The sequence below is a fragment of the Ochotona curzoniae genome, unplaced genomic scaffold, assembly GCF_017591425.1.
Source record: "Ochotona curzoniae isolate NIBS_2020 unplaced genomic scaffold, NIBS_Ocur_1.0 contig_43, whole genome shotgun sequence".
Taxonomy (NCBI): domain Eukaryota; kingdom Metazoa; phylum Chordata; class Mammalia; order Lagomorpha; family Ochotonidae; genus Ochotona; species Ochotona curzoniae.
In genome coordinates this window covers 19,117,130-19,134,011 of record NW_024466218.1, presented here as the reverse complement: position 1 = coordinate 19,134,011, position 16,882 = coordinate 19,117,130, and the positions used below count along the sequence as shown (strand labels likewise).

The window sequence follows — 16,882 nt, the reverse complement described above, 5'->3', positions numbered from 1 at the left end:
GATTAGCTAGAACCCCATGTAGAGAAGCTTGGCTTGGGCCTTGAAAGGGCAGTGACAACGTGGGCTCAAAGGCCCAGGCTTGGGACAGCAGGAGCACAGGTACCAGGAGGATGTGACCTGGGAATGAGTAATGGTGGAGGCCTCAGCCCCAGGAACCCTGTGTGGCGAGAACCTGGCCCTGTGTCACCATCTCTCCTTGCCTGGCAGGTCCACGCTGTCCAGGTGCTGCAATGCCCCCGCCTTCCTCTTCACCACCCAGAAGAACACTCCCCTGGGGACGAAGCTCAAGTACGAGGTGGACACCAGCGGCATCTACCACATCAACCAGGAGATCTTCCGGATGTTTCCCAAGGTGCTGTTAGTGGAACAGGGATCCAAGTGGAGTGGGGGATCCCACCCAGACATGGCTTTCCATGACCTTGCACAGACTTCATTCTATCCATGGACCCAGTTGTCTTGGTTCTGGTTGGCCAGTTGTTTTGGGCCCAGTTGACTACTCTGGACTTTCTGGGTGGGGTTCTATCTGGACATAATGAATGCCCACTGACTGTTAAAAATGGTTATAAAGAAAGAAATGGTTATAAAATTCTGGTCATTGCATTGCTTACATAAGGGCGTGCTAAAATCTGGGAGAAGGAATAGAAGTGTGTGTGGCCTAAGAGCAGAGGCATCTTCACCAGGAGTGAGTATGTGCCAGAGGGCATGGCCCAGTGCAGTTCAGACGTTGAGGGACTGGGCTTGGCATGGATAACTTTGACTGGTCATCTTGCCTTTCAGAGCCTCAGTTTTCTTGTCTAGCACTGGGGCTTGGATTGGGACTGAATGGACATTTTGTTCCTGTCTCATTCAAGAAGTCTGGAGGTGGGCTAGTTAGGGATAGCCTGGTGACTTCCTGACCATGGAAGACCACAGAGGAAGGCATATGTATTTGAACTGTTCAGATCCCCACAGCTCAGGTGGCTGCCCTCTTGTGCACTGACTGCAGCTGCAGATCCACTGCTCCAGACTTGGACAGAGAGGGATTGGGCCTGGAGCTGCAGACTCAGCTGACAGTGGGCAAGGTGTGGTCTGTGGGGAGCAGGAAGTTCTGGTGTGTGCCCCAGGCCATGTGTATAGTGGGCCCAATGTGCTGACATGTCAGGGAAAGGTGTGGACAGCTTTCTGGATGAAATCCAAGGGCTGGGGCACTCCCTCTCTGCTTCTAGAAGGGGTGTGAATGAAGCAAAGCCCCATGGCCACCTGCATTTCACTCTGGCCATGTTCTAGGGGTAATGAGAGGGCTCACCTGTGTTCCCCATATCACTGTGCTGGGAAAGGATGATATGGAGCCACCTTTACAAGGTGGGGCTGACAAGACCTGGAACAGGAAGTTGGTGACGACAGCTGACCTGGCTTCTGATGCAGGGGGCACTGGTGGGTGAAATAGCCTGACCTTGGCCAGCAGGTTCAAGGTATAGACTGTTGGGAGGCCCAATACTCTCCAGGAAGCAGGGATAGCAAGTGTCTTACAAGCACCTGCTATCTCTGTCACCACTACAAACCTCTGTTTCAGCTCACAGGTGCCACTGACACAAGTCTACAAAGCAGAGTGGCAGTGTCCCAGTCACGCTTGAGTTCTTGGTAGACTCTGCCTTCTCCATCTTATAGGATTTTTCACATGTCACCCAACAGTCTTCCTTGGGTTGCTTCCAGTTATTTAAAAATTTAAATTCTCTTCTTAGCTTGTGGGTCAGACAGAAACAGGTGGCAGGCCAGATGTGGCACTTGGGTTAGAGTTTATTAGTCCCTGAATTAGAATTTAAGACATAGGAAGACATCATTTCCCTAACTTCCTGAAAGACAAATTGGTTTTTGGGTTGCTTAAAAAAATCAGCTTCCCAATCTTTTATCTCCATCTTGGAGATAGATTCTGTGGTTCTGGGCAGCAGCCCAGAGATTTCTATAGCATCCTTGGATCTTGCCAATTGCAGATCAAGAATGTTAAAAAAAAATAATAATCGTGTCTGCACTGAACACGTGCAGATATTTTTCCCCTTCACAATTATTGTCTAGGCACTTCAGTCTAACAACTATTTCCACAGCATTTATACTGTGTAAGGTGTTATAAGTAAACTGCAGATGATGTATAGATTGGTTTATGAGGAGGTTGTGCATAGGTGCTAAGAAAACATTGCACTGTGTTATGCAATGGGTTTGAATATCTGCAGAATTTGGTGCCCATGGAAGGTGCTGGAACCAACCCCTCCCCCGCCTTAGATACCAAAGGAACACTGTATTTTCAGAAAACGTTCTGGGTGCTGCTTGGTTTACTGAAGCTTGGGAAACATCAGAGCATCTGCTAATCTTCCCCAGTGATGACTTTTTCTTCTTCTTCCTGGTAACAGTCAAGCAGAGTGTTTTCTTCACCAGCCATCAGATGCTCCTGATTCTCTTGGCTTGGCCTCTCCAGGGAAGACAGACCTTGAGTGACAGTCTCCCGGGTGGACATAGTGGCTCATTTAGATTGGGAGATTACAGTGCAATCAATGAAGGAATCTCAGTGTATCTTCACTGGAAGCTTAGGGTACAGGCCAGGTCCCTGAAAACACAGCTGGCCTGTTCCTGGATATCCGTGAAGGAGGAAACTGTGGGGCTAACATGCTTATGTATCTTGAGTTCTCTTTGCCTCTGAGAGGTGGAAAAACCGCTTGGTTCCTACTTTGCCTGCCAGGCTGTGTGGCGGAATCCTGTGGCAGCAGAGGTAGGTGAGGCTGCAGAGGTGGGAGCTGACAATGTAGGCAGGACTTGGCACTGATGCTGCTGTATGCACCCTTTCCTCCCCCAGGACATGCCTTACTACCGATCCCAATTTAAGAAGTGTGCAGTGGTGGGCAATGGAGGCATCCTGAAGAACAGCCGCTGCGGCAGGGAGATCAACAGTGCGGACTTTGTCTTCCGGTAATGCCACCATCCCCAGGTGCACCTGCAGCCCCCACTCCCATAGCACACCTGCCCTGGGCCCTGTCCCTAGGTGCTGTCCCCTGGGCTACCCTTCAAGTGATGCTTCCCTTCACACCCCCAGCTGTTCCGGAAGCTCTAGGTGCCACCAAGGCAACCTCATGGAAGACTGATATTGATTCCCTCCTGGCTTTAATTAGTCTGCAGACCAGACCTTGCACTTCTTTCTCTCTGCTGTATTTGGAGCTCCTCGCTTCAGTCTTGAGTCTGGGTGGATTAAAACTATGAGCCAAGGACTGAAAGATCTTCAGGGACATCTCATGGGTCCTGATCCAGTCATTGGTGCACACAGAGCCAGTGGCAGGGATGCTTGTGCTGAGGTGGTCTGATGTGTGTGGAGATCCTGAAATAAAGACAGCCCCAGCACATTCTGGGGCCCTGGCCCTGGACCTCCAACCTTCTGTCTGCAGAATGGGGACACCCTGGAGACACTGCTCCAGGCTCAACAGTAACATCACTTGCTGTGGGTGATGTGAGTGAGAGACCTTGCCCTCTGCTGTACAGAGTGTAGCCCCACACTAGGGGCTAGGATCAAATGGTGAGAATAGGGGGAACAGTTCTGGCCTTGGGTCCTTCCTACTACACCGCATGGTCTGACTAACTAGACCACCAGAGAGTGAACTTTCTCCAGAAGGGGATGGAGAGGGTTTCTTGCCCATTCCCTGTGGTCTGTTAGGGCTCAGAGTTCTTGGCATTCCATTGCTGGCGTTGCCATCATCATCGTTATCGTCATCATCGTCGTCACTGCAATGAAGTAGCAACCTTGCTGCGTGCCTGCTGTGTGTGCCAGTCTCCAGCATGTTCTGGGTATCTTCTGTAGGGGACAGCATTGATCAGGGAAGTGCCCTGGACTTGCTCTGGACTTGCCTCAGCCATTCAGCAGCAGTAAGACTCTGACGTCCCTAAATGCCTGCTTTCTCATTCCCAGCACCAGGAGCTGGCATCTGACCCCGAGGTCATTGATGGCTCATGTCACCCTATGAAAGGTCCTGGCATGTCACAAGTACCCAGTAGACACATGCCCATTCTAACAGGAATAGGAAAGCCTGCCTTCCAGGCTGGGCTGAGAGGCAGGGGAGCGGTGAGGATATGAGTAAGGCTGTAGTCCTGGTCTTGTTCTAGAGGGTTCTTCTGTGGAAGTATTCCTTACACCTATGGATGTAGATATAACCAGCAAAGCTTGGTAGATTATTTTTTCAGCTTAGTATGGAAGTAAAAATCTCAGAGTCAGTTGCAGAGAACTTTTATCTGCAAAGTGAACAAATTAATGTGAAAAGAAGAAAGAAGCTAAAATCACCTTCCAGGAAGGATCTGGTGCCGGAGTCCAGCTCCAGCTGAGTTTGGAGCTCAGAAAGGGTGTGTGGAGTCGGCGATAAAGAAAGACACAAACACTGCCACTTGGTGCGCTCTCGCAACAGCTCAAGAAAAAGCTGTCCTTTTTATTTACTCAGACACCTCACAAGCTTCTACACAAACAACTAATTGTTCTATTTTTACTTCAAGAGTAAGGGGGCATGTATAGACATTTGGTCATTCTGTCTGCACTTCAGGGTTAAGCAGGTGCCCCTAAAGATAATTCTGCAAAATACTGTATTCATATTCTTCAAACCAAGCCATTATTCATTCTTCAACAGTAGCCATGGAGTGACGGCCAGGACTCCAAGGCCAAGGTACATGCGATTACCTGCTAATCAGTAATACATTCCTACCACATTTCTATTTCTACAATTTACCCATTATTTAATGGGAAAATAGGTTACAAGTGGAAAAACGTAAAATTTAAAACAAAAGTTTCAAATGTTAAATCCCCCTACAACTATAGGCTCTACAACCCCATAAACAATGAAACAATAGTTAAAAGCATTTTTCCTTAATAAAAGCATCCTTAATTCCTCTAGCTAAAAAGTATAAAAGCAGCTAAAACAGTTACATTGTCTATGCTCCAAAAAATTGCAAAGACAGGCTAGCCTTTGAGATAACAATAACTATATTTATTGCCATAGCAGCTTCAGCTCTCACTCCCATCACTTGCATTAATATTTAGGAAATTTTCAAGCCACTTCCCAGAAGGAGTGCTACTTGTCTGGGTCAAATTCTGAGGCAATGGTTAAGTACCCAATAAAGTGTCCAAAAATGGCATGGGCTTAATTGTGCTCCTGTGTGTAAATTGTCAAAGGCCCACTCCCAAGACATTATCAGAGACATTAACTCTCAAGCTCACATCGGTTGCAAAAACAGTCTCACAGGGATAAACAACAATGCCTCAATAGATTACAGAATTCTTAGTGGGGTGCTTGAGTGTCCATGCAATCAGGGGGTGAAACAGCATCAAGGTAGTCAGAGAGAAATCCGCCGGGCCCTGCCAAACAGCTGGAAGCTCCCCTGGGCCCTGCCAAGCAGGGGAGCTGTTCTTTTCACACCTTCGTGCCATCCATACCTACTGCATGGACCCCAGCAATCTGGGATATGGGTGCCTCCTGAAAAGAGAGAGACACACTGAGATTTGAGGAAGTGTTTTGGGTTCTTAAGGGTTCCATGATCCCTCTATGTATGGATAGTAACCTGCAGCAAAGACATTCCTCATTGGTGGTCCCTCAAACAATTAGGAAATGGCTGGGCAATCCCTGTGTCACCCACTTGAAAGTGTGGTTTCCAGCCAGAACTTTTGCAGGCTTGGACAGCCTCAGAGAGCCACACCCTTTACCTGGTCCATAGTGCCATGTAATCTGACCTCTTCTTGCCTCTCTGCTCTCCATTGTAGCACTGTGCCTTCATGGGATCTGGTCAACTAGATCCTAGGATGGCTTCAGCCACTCCTCCATGTTTCTTGATTGCATCTGCTGCAGGGCCTTGGCACAATGCCTCCACAGTTGCCTAATTATAATCTTTTCTCTCTCTCTCTCTCTTTTTTTTTTATTAGTATTTTTTTAAGTGATGTTTACATAGTTGCTTAGGGTGGAAAGAGTCAAGGGTTAGGGGAAAGTGGGCGAGACCATTGTTTCCTAATTCTCTTTTTCTTGTTTCTGGGGGAAAGGGGGTGATAAGGGGAGGAGCTACACCCAATCTCCCAATCACCTCAGTACCCAGGGATGGGGAATGGTCACCCGAAATCATCCCAGTGTCTCCAATGTGGAGCATGCTTTGAGCGTTCTGCTTAAGTGGTTTTGATAGTCCTAAAATGCTGTCGATCTTGCTGATCCAAGGATCAGGAAATACTTCCAAGGTCCGTTGGCTGACATAGACTATCCCAGAGTCTCCATTTGCCCAGATATTTGCTGTCATCACTTGACTGGTGTAATTGACTAAATTTGTGCTGTCATTCTTCCTTTGCTATGGTACCAGATGTCCTCTGTAGGCTCCAATGGGCTGTCATATCCTTCATGTGCATCTGGGCATGGTACCCACTGCTCTGTCTTAGTCACTGAGGAGGCCCAGTTCCGACACATACACTCACAGTCAGACCACTGATCCTGCAATTCTCCCCATGGTTGGAGTTCAAAGTTCAGCAGTTCAGTTGGAAGGATCCCCAAAGAGACCTGGTCTGAGGTGATCTGGCCTGATTCTTGTGTGTGCTTGCCAGTACAGGGTCTGACTCTATCAGTCACCCACATCAGCCTACATATAGGTAGTTGCAATTGTTGGGTCAGTTCTGCCTCTAGCCTCATCTGTTACATAAACCAATGGATGCTGCAGTGCAGCCCAACCCAGCCCACCACACACTTGGTTCTCACGTACACCAGCAGGAGCTGAAACCTAGTCAAAATGACTCTCAATAACCCCCACCAGATCCACTCCCAGCCCTGGTCCTATGTTTACCAGTATGTGCAGCAGATTGGTCCAGTTTGTCCTACATCCCATTCAGCTCTCGTATACATCAATGGATGTTGAAACTTAGCTCAACCCAACCGACCCAACCATCCAGCCCACATTCATGCTGGCAGGTGCCACCAGCTGTCTTACTACGCTCTCCCCCAGCCTTAGTTCTCATGTTCACCAGTGGGAGCTGTAGCCCATCAGAAGGGTGCTCATAGTTTCCCTACTGGGCCCATTCTCATTCCTGGAACTTGCACTTTCCAGGTGGTTCTGCAGTCTAGCTAGACAGGGCTTGTCCCAGGTCCCAACACTTGCCAGTTGATGCTGCAGCAAAAATCTGACCAGCCCCACTTACTCTGACATATGCATGTATCAATAGATACAGTCAGTTAGCCATTTAGTCCAGCCTGGCTTTCCCCTCTAACCCAGCTCACATGTAGGCTAACAGGCTTTGTAGCCCTACCCAGCCTACTTGGCCCCTTTTCCAGTTATCACACTCACTATTGTGAGTGGGAGAGCCCTTTGCAGTCCCCTTACTGGGCTTGCACACCATTCCCCTACTCCCAGGTCTCACATGTGCTGGTGAGTGCTGTAGCCTAGTCTGACATGGCCTGCCTCACCTCAGCATTTGACAGTGGATGCTGCAGCCTGGCTCAGCCCAGTCTGCCCCCAAGTCCAGCCAATGCTGGTGGGTGCTACAACCTAACAATCCCAGTCAGCCCCCAATCCCAGTCTTAATGTGAACTTGTTGGTGTTTTGGCCTGACCCAGCCTGTCCTGAACCCTGTCCTGATTCTCAGATCTGCAAGTGGGTGTTATGAACTGGTCCAGCCAGGCCCACCCCTAGACTTGACTCTCACGTATGCCAGTGGATACCATAATCTGGCCTGGTCTGGGCTGTTTCTAGCCTTGTTTCTTGTACTCACCTGCAGGGACTGTGTCCTGACAAAGGAGCTCCCCAAGCTCTTCTGTCAGCTTTCCTTCCAGTGGCAGATCTTGCACCCACTGGTTGGTCCTTGGTCCAGACTGACTTAGTCCACCTTCTGTCCTGGCAGGAACAGTGACTTTGCCTGACTGGCACATACCCATTCTGGTTCTTACTGTTGCGTGTTATAGCCCAGCTACATCTGGTCCACGCCAAACACAGCTCTCATGTGATTCAGTGGGTGCCAAGACCCAGCCCAGCCTGTCTTATACCCCACCCCCCTCCCCCGGCTCTCATGAGCACCAGTGGGTGTTGGAGTCTAGCTCAGTCCTGCACATCCCAGAGCCAGTCTACACATATGCCAAGGGAGACGTCATATCCAGTCCAGATTGCTGTCCCCATTCTGGCTCTCTTGCTCACCAGTGGGAGCTGCGACCCAGCCATGGCATCACCCTTATTTCCCCATTCAGGTCTGTTCCCAGCCACAAATGTTGCATATCAGTGGTTGCTCTGACCCTGTCTTGGCCTTTGCTATTGGATGCTTTAGCCTGGCCTATCCTGACCCACCCCCCAGTCCCAACTCTTGTAGCAGAGGCTGCAGCCTAGCCCTGCCCAGTCTGCTCCTATCCCTGGCTTATGCAAACCAGTATCTGTAATAGTTTAACCTGGCATGACCCACACTCCAGCCTGGCTCCTGCACATACCAGTGGGCTAAGGTTTGTCTAGTCCTGCCAAGTCCACCCCCCTTCAGAACCAACCCACATACTTGCTGACGAGGGAGCTAACTTGTCCGGCCTGACCAATACCCAGGCCTGAATCACATGCTCACCAGTGGGAGCTATATCCCACCAGGAGAGTTTTCCAAGCTCACCCAATAGTCCACTCCCACACCTAGATCTCACATGTGCTGGTGCATGCTAGGCCTTTACCTAGCATAGTCTGCACCCTCCATCCTGGCCTTTGTATGAGTTGGTGGATGTTGCAGCCCAGCTTGCCCCATACCCTATTCTTGGGTTTGTTCCATAAAGGTCTTCCAGCTTCCACTCTCCAGATCACTCAGTCATAGCTTCTGTACTTACTTGCATGTACAGTGGTCTTGTCAATGGAAATCCCTCAGAACTCATTCCTCACTGGCCACTTAACTCCCTTAGCGGTCGTCCCTCCCAAACATCTTACCCCTTTTCCTGATCAATCCATAGTCCTTGTGCCAGGGTGCACATGGGTTACCCAGCCCAGCCCTCCTAAGCCCAGTCTTCTGGTGGGATGATATGCTGACCTGTAGCTCTGCCTGACCACTAGGGTCCCAAGCTCCTGCCATGTGTGCTGGCCTGGGACCTCACCCCTCCACACACCCAAGATCCAGGCCTATTCAAAGTTCCCAAGCCCAGTCCACCAGCACACCAGGCCAGTATGCCAACCCAGGGTTTTCCTCTCCCCTCTCCACACTCCACCCAGGAACAAGCATGTGGGGAAATCCCCAGGCTCACTCTGCCTGTCTGGACTTGAACCCCCAGGTCCCTGCACATCCCTGCTGCAACTATCCCCAAGGCTCTCTGCAAGCCCGCCATTGCAAAGCGCTAAACTCTCATTTTCAGAGTTTATTCTGCAATATGCTTTAATCAGTGCTTGAGGCAGAAGAGACTTGTACCATATCCACAGCATGAAGCAATGCAGTACAACGAGGAGCTGTGTACCAGTCACTTAGTCTAAGAAGCTGAGTGTGTGCAATGAGCCGCTGTGATGAAGGTGTGCTCCACTCCCATGCTACCTCTTCCCCCTGAAGGGGAAATGTATTGTTCATTCTCTATTGATTAAAAAAATGGTTTTATTGGGCCCTGAGCAATAGCTCAATTGGCTAATCCTCCCCTTGTAAATGTCTGGTTCCTTTTTTATGCCTATTCATGTCCTGGCTGCTCCACTTCTCACCCAGTTCTCTGCTTGGGGCCTGGGAAAGCAGTGGAGGATGTCCCAAAGCCTTGAGAACCTGCACCCAAGTGGAGACCCAGAGGAAGCTCTTGGCTCCCAGTTTCAGTTCAATTCAGCTGTGGCCGTTGCAACCATTTATGGCGTGATCAGCAGATGGAAGATCTTTCTGTTTCTCCTTCTCTCTGTAAATCTGCATTTCCAATAAAAAATTTTTAAAAATGTTTAAAAACTTCAAAAGTGATTTTATTACGTGTAGATGGATCCCCAAACAACTGATTAAAATTTTCTTGTTGGGAGGCTGTATTAGCAGCCTGTTGTTGCCATAACAAAATGATCATCACATTGATGCCTTAGAGCCAACTGAAGAGTGTAATCTCACCACCCTGGCAGTCAAAGTCTGCCCAGATCTGCATCAGGGTGCAGATGGAGCTGCACTCTTCTCAACAGACTCAGTGGGGTTAGAGGGAAGAAGGGTCCCTTTTGCAGCTTGGAAGTGGCTGTATCCCTAGGCTTGTGGCCCCTTCCCCCAGAGCAGCAGGGCATCTAAGAGTCCAATTCTCCAGCCCTTTAAGGCTCTTGTGAACACCCTGGACCTGGCAGACTGCCCAGGGTGTTGTTAACCTTAACCTCCTTAATGTAACTGCAGCCATTGAGTTCCTTTTTTTTTTTCCAAGATTTATTTATTTTTATTGGAAAGGCAGGTCAACAGAGAGGAGAGACAGAGGGAAAGATCTTCCACAAAGTGATTCACTTCCCAAATGCCTAAAACAGTTGGAGCTGAGCCAATTCAATGCTAGGATCCAGGAACTTCTTCCAGGTCTCCTATATGGTAGCAGGGTCCCAAGGTCCTGTACCAACCTCTGCCATCTTCTCAGGCCTCAAACAGATTGCTGGATGGGAAGTGGAGCAGTGGGGACATGAATCTGTGCCCATATGGGATCCTGGAACTTGGAGGTGGAAGATTAGACAATAGAACCAATGTCAAGTTCCTTCTGTCACCTAAAGGAATGTATTCCTAGGCAGGAGCTCAGATGTGCACAACTTTGGAGGCCACCCCTCTCCCTATTGCAGGAGATTCCTACAAATGCTCTTGTGCCTGTTGCATCCTTAAGTTACTATTGCATTTCTTAGATTTGTCCCTGTTTACACCTCATATTTACACAGCCCTTCCACTATTGGGCTTCTAAAAATTATTTTATTTATTTGAAAGTTAAGATAGACAGAAAGAAGAAGAATACTTTCATCCACTGATTCACTCCCCAAATGGCTGCAATAGCTAGGACTGGTTTAGGCAAAACAAGGAGCTAGGAAATCACTGGGTGGGAAGGTCTCCCACCTGGGTGCAAGGACTTGAATCATCCTCAACTGCTTTCCAATGCCACAAGCAGGGAGTTGGACAGAAAGTAGAGCAGCTGGGGCTCAAGAGATGCTACCATTGTAGGCAGTGGCTTTACCCACTGTGTCACAAGTTGACCTGCCAGTGGACTCTTATCTCCTTCTCCCGACCTCAGCTCAAGTGTTGCTTCCTCTGGGAAGTCATCCTGTCTACCAGATACAGGGCCAATGCTGCCCTGCCCTCTGTTCTCTCAGAGCCATGGTTTCATCTTCCAGGCTCTGGGGCTGCTGCTGCCTGTGACCTCATGTTTTCACTAGTGCTGTCTCTGTCCCCTGGGACTAGAGCTTCAGTGAGAGCCAGGACTGGGCTGGGTTGCTCTTCCATGCCTGGCACAGGGCAGAAGGACCTGTTGCTCAGCCAGAGAGCCTGTCTGACTGCGTGCCTGACTCCAGTCTGCCCTCCATGCCCTGCCTGATCCACATGAGGACCCCTGCCTCCAACTGTCTTGTCTCTTCTGCAGGTGCAACCTGCCCCCTATCTCAGAGAAGTACACCATGGATGTGGGGGTGAAGACAGATGTGGTGACCGTGAACCCTAGCATCATCACAGAGAGGTCAGTGTCCTTTTTCATTAAGCTGCCCTGTCCAACAGTCACATGGGGCTCCTGGGCATGGAAAGGAGCAGGGCTGGGTCGAGACAGTGTCAAACCCACTCTAAGCTGCAAAGACTTGCCATGATAAAAAAAGGTTAGGATGTTTCCCATTCTTTTATATATATATATATAAACATATAAAATGCTATCATTTTATATGTAATATATATAGATCTGCTAGGACAAGAAAGGATGGGACATTTCCCATTCTTTTATATATATAAAAGATATAAATAGCATTTTATATGCAACATATATATTGCATTTAAAATGATGGCTTTTTTATATTGGCTTCAATAGAAGATAATACTCCCCTGTTTCTTTCCCCTTGTAAAATGAACTTCCAGGGACAGTTAACATTACCTACAAGGCTGCATCACTTTTCTCTCAGACATTGCAGGCTCAAGCCACCTGCATGTAGGTCAGAGAGCATTCCAGTGTGTGATTTTAGTGGATGGCCAGGGCTGGCAACTCCTTGCCTGGCTACGCCCATAAGGAGGCACGGGGGCAAAGCCTCCTGCAAGTTCTTCGACCTGGCTCCCCTCTTGGGGATCTGTCTGGAAAGTTCGGTGGGACAGCAGGGGGAGGTGGGGCTGTCTCCGGTGTTGAAAACCTGGCTCTAGGCAAGCCTCCAGATCAGAGGAGGGATTGGTCGTGGGGGCTATTCAGCTGGGGGATAGGAGAAGCAGAGGCAAGGGAAAGCCCTGGAGTGAGAGCTGTGTAAGGTGCACAAACAGGTGAGACACCCCAAGAGGCTACAGGGGAGGATGTGGGGTGCATTATGGGGGCTGTTTGGGGGGAGACAGTACAAGGCTGAGATGTGAACGCTCAGGTGAGCGTTCCAGCCTTAATCACTTCCCCACTGCATCCACCGGGGCCTGGATAGTTGCTCTGCTTCGGTCCGACTGCCACCTCCCTTGCCTGCCCAGCACTGCTCAGCTCTCCCAGTGCCTGAGAGGCGCAGCTGCCGCTCTCACTGTCCTGCTCGCGCAGGTTCCACAAGCTGGAGAAGTGGCGGCGGCCCTTCTACCGCGTGCTGCAGGTATACGAGAACGCGTCGGTGCTTCTGCCCGCCTTCTACAACACACGCAACACCGACGTGTCCATCCGCGTCAAGTACGTGCTGGATGACTTCGAGTCGCCACAGGCCGTCTACTACTTCCATCCACAGTACCTGCTCAACGTGTCGCGCTACTGGCTCAGCCTGGGCGTGCGTGCTAAGCGCATCAGCACGGGCCTCATCCTGGCCACCGCGGCGCTAGAGCTCTGTGAGGAGGTGCACCTGTTCGGCTTCTGGGCCTTCCCCATGAACCCCTCAGGCCTGTACATCACCCACCACTACTACGACAACGTCAAGCCCCGGCCTGGCTTCCATGCCATGCCCTCTGAGATCTTCAACTTCTTGCACCTGCACAGTCGCGGCATCCTCCGTGTGCATACGGGCACCTGCAGCTGCTGCTGACTGGGGCCTGGTCGGGCTGCCTCGACACAGGGCTGGGGACCCAGTGCCCGGCTGTTACAGTTGCTCCCTCCGTGGGGTTTTACCTTGTGTGTGGACCCTGGGGCAGGGAGGCAGGGGGTGGGAGTCTGGGCAGAGGAAGTCCTGTGTATAAGAGGGAGCCTCCTGGGTCTCCCTCCCCCTGCTCCCTCCTGGGGAGCCTGTGGCTGGGCCCACCATGCCCCCAATCCAATCCGATGTGGGTGGGAGCTGGGACTTGACAGTGAATAAAGCACATTTCTGCTACCTTTTAGTATCTGATTGAACTCATGCTGCAGTAGCCTTGATGTAGTTAAAGAAAGGTCCAAAGGAGAATAGGATAGAAAGAGAGATGGGATCCTGGAATCCAGCCTATGCCATTCAGGTTTTTTTTTGATTCTCTTGTTTTATGCTGAGGATTCAGCCCAGAATTACCATCCAGAACCTCCAAGATCAGAGGTTAGTGTAGGGGCCAGAGCCAGCAGTGAAGGCTGGCTTACAGAGTCCGCTCGCTTGGACCTAACACCCAAGTCACAATCCCACTGGAGTGGGGCCCGGCGCGGTGGCGCAAGTGGTTAAAGGTCCTCGCCTTGCACGCCCGGGATCCCATATGGGCGCCGGTTCTAATCCCGGCAGCCCCGCTTCCCTTCCAGCTCCCTGCCTGTGGCCTGGGAAAGCAGTCGAGGACGGCCCAAAGCTTTGGGAACCTGCATCCGCGTGGGAGACCCAGAAGAGGCTCCTGGCTTCGGATCGGCATAGTATCGACCCGTTGCGCTCACTTGGGGAGTGAATCATCGGACGGAAGATCTTCCTCTCTGTCTCTCCTCTCTGTATATCCACCTTTCCAATAAAAAAATAATAAAAATAAATCTTTAACAATCCCACTGGAGTGACACTGCACATGTGACATAGAAAGCAAGGCCTTCTCAGAGGGTCTTTCCACCAGCAGGCAAGCCTCGCCCCTCCCTGCCTCATCCTCAGACCCTTGGGACCCTCCAGGGTCACTCCTACAGCTGCTTGATTGATGAAGAAGAAATACACCTGGCCAGCCATTGGCGCTAAGCTTTCCAAGGCAAAGTTCTTGACTCAGTAAGTGCTTAGCAATCTGCTTCCTCTCCTGTCGCCCTACTCCCAGCTCCATTCTAACCAGGAGCTATTTTTGTTTTGTTCCTGAATGCTGCAGAACCCTGCAATATTGTGTTCCGGTCTCTGGGCTGGAATGCTCTGACTTGTCACATGAGGGAGCTTTACAGCATGGCCACTGACACCAGCAAACCTCCCCTCCCCCTGTGAAGCTCTTACTTATTGTGCAGTAGGACTTTTACGGGCCATGACCAAGGCCTTCACACGGGGCATACAGCCTAGGACCTGGGTGTGGGGGGAGTTGACCATGTCTGGGCTGAGGAGCGCCCATGTCTTTTCATATCTGAACTCCATTCCTTCTGCTTTCCCCTTTATGTTTCCACGGGTGACTGCGATTCTACTCAAATTGCCTTAGAATCTGGCTTTTTGGAATTGCGGAGTGTTAATGCTGGGGGGACTCCTTCTCACCTGCCTGCCTGCCTGCCCCCTGCCCTTCATCCGTTAGACATTTCTGGAGAGGCTGTTTGGCTTGGATGACATGATGCCTTTGTCTTAATCCTTTGGAGGGCAATACCATAAACACCTTGCAGAATACAAGGAGAGTATAGGTGGTGCTTCCAGGCTCCCTCCTTGGTCCAGCTGCCAGCTTGTGTCACCTGCAGTGGGTGGTTCAGGAGCATCTGTTCCATGCATGGTGTTATTCTGGATGCTGTTCACCAGCCTTCTCAGGGCTGGTCCTGGTGGTGAAACATCAGGCTACTCCAAGACTTCACAGACTCCTGGTCCACATAGTAGGGGCAGCAGCCAAGGTGACAAAGTGGCCAGACATCTGGTAAATTAGGGATGCCTGCACCGGGATGGGATGACACATGGTTCCTACCTGCTTGGGCCCTACCTGTCTTCTCCCATGCAGGAATCCCTGGGGAAGACTTCTGGTCACAGACATTTATAGCCACTGCTTTTGACTCCTTGAATGCACTTCTTGAAACTGTGGGCTGTCAGAACTGGAGGTCCTTAAAGGCTGATTTACCCCATTTAAGGAGAAGGGTCCAAAACAAGAGAGTGACAGGGGTCTTCTCCCCTTCAGGGATTTAGGGAAGCCCCCCGGGTCATGTGGCTATTCCAGAAGGGCACAGACTTTGGCAAATCACAGTGCAGAGGGTGTGGGGCTTGCAGTCTTCTCCAGCCTGAGCTTGTGCGACAGGGCATGGGCTGCATCTCATGCAGGATTTGGGCTGAGAATGTCCTCTGCCAGGCTGCAAACACCTTCTCTCCCTTCAGGACCTCCGTTTCCTCCTCTGCACACTCATGGCACATGGATCAAGGCAGTACATGGTTTAGGATTCCCATACCTGGCTTTCACAGTGCATTCATTCTGCCAATTTCTACGATGAGTACTTTCCCTGCTTTGTGGTCTGTAACCATCACGAGATACCTGCAGGTACAAGAAGGCTCCCGTTGTATAGGTGAGCATGTGGAGGCTCAGGGAAGTTCAAGGACTTGGTTATGGTGGATCAAGCCAACAGGGGGAATTATACCCAAGTCTGTAAAGCCATCCAAAGTCTGGGCACCAAACCTAGACACCCACCCCCATCACCTGTTAGGGCATCCTCATGGTGCACAGTGCGTGTGTTCCTCCAGCCTTGATGCAGCATCTGTTCCCCAGGGAACGCACAGTTTCCAGCTCATCTCTCAGCCTCTAGTCCTGGCACACAGCCACGCACAGTAGTGGGAGTTCAGCATGTTTGGTGCAGTACTGAGGCCAGTGGTCACCAAGGGGAGTCCTCTGTTTTTGCCTACCGTGTCCCAGGGAGGCTGGGCTGCCTGTATGGTGGGAGCTTGCTGGTCCCAGCACTCAGGCTCTGCCCGCTCCTCTTTGCCTCTATTACCAGCTTCTTGCTCACCTGGATCTTGCTGGCTAGCCAGTGTTCTTCCTTTAGTGACCACCACAGGAGGGAAAGGCTTTCCTTTCTGCCCTTCCTGATCCTCATATCCACAGTGTAAGGCTCAGCTGGAGTGGGTGAGGGATAACGCAGGAGGCTGGGAAAGGTGGCTGATAAGGCTGTACCTGCAGAATGCAGCCCCCTCCTCAGCCAAGCAGTGGAGCAGTGACGTATGGATTCACCAGGGTCGAAAAGAACCTATAGCACTTCATAGCACATTCCTTTGCCACCCAAACCACACTTTTACAGCCCCCTGGTAAAAAATGACACCTTCCATTACCCGGGCACGACATTCCTGGCCCCATTGTCTGTACCAGACCAGTGAACCTTGCCCGGGAGCACTCCCAATATAGCTTGTTTTTAAGCTGAACTTTATTCCGTGTGAATTTGTGCTTCTGAACATGAACTCGAACCTTAAACACAGAAGCAGAGAGATAGGTCAGGGTCTCACATTGCTGGGGTGGACGTGCTGGCCGGGTTGTTAACACCCAGAGATACTACAGTTTGCATCTCAAAATGGGAGGAAAATGATTGATTTTTTTTTTTTTTTTTTGGGAAATATGAGGTCAGCTTTGCAGAAAGTCTGTCTAGAAGAAATCCAGCAGCTGGGGCTTATTGCCTTGTGGGATGAAGCTGGTGGTCTGATCTCAACACATACCTCAGCTCAACCTTGCCAGCCAGGGTACCCCTCGGAGAGGAAGCCCATGGTAGGTGATGGGTCAGCAGAGGCC

The 16,882-nt window shown here is 50.5% G+C and overlaps 1 protein-coding gene across 3 annotated transcripts in view; it reads left to right on the top strand.

Moving 5' to 3' along the window:
- Positions 1 to 13,110, top strand: part of ST8SIA5 (ST8 alpha-N-acetyl-neuraminide alpha-2,8-sialyltransferase 5) — a 57,483-nt gene extending 44,373 nt beyond the window's left edge. For all 3 annotated transcript variants that reach the window (XM_040984724.1, XM_040984725.1, XM_040984723.1), the window contains 4 exons: positions 208 to 352; positions 2,825 to 2,937; positions 11,517 to 11,609; positions 12,642 to 13,110. In XM_040984724.1, coding sequence (XP_040840658.1) covers positions 208 to 352; positions 2,825 to 2,937; positions 11,517 to 11,609; positions 12,642 to 13,110 — 820 coding nt within the window. The remainder of the gene's footprint in view (positions 1 to 207; positions 353 to 2,824; positions 2,938 to 11,516; positions 11,610 to 12,641) is intronic.
- Positions 13,111 to 16,882: the final 3,772 nt, after the last annotated feature.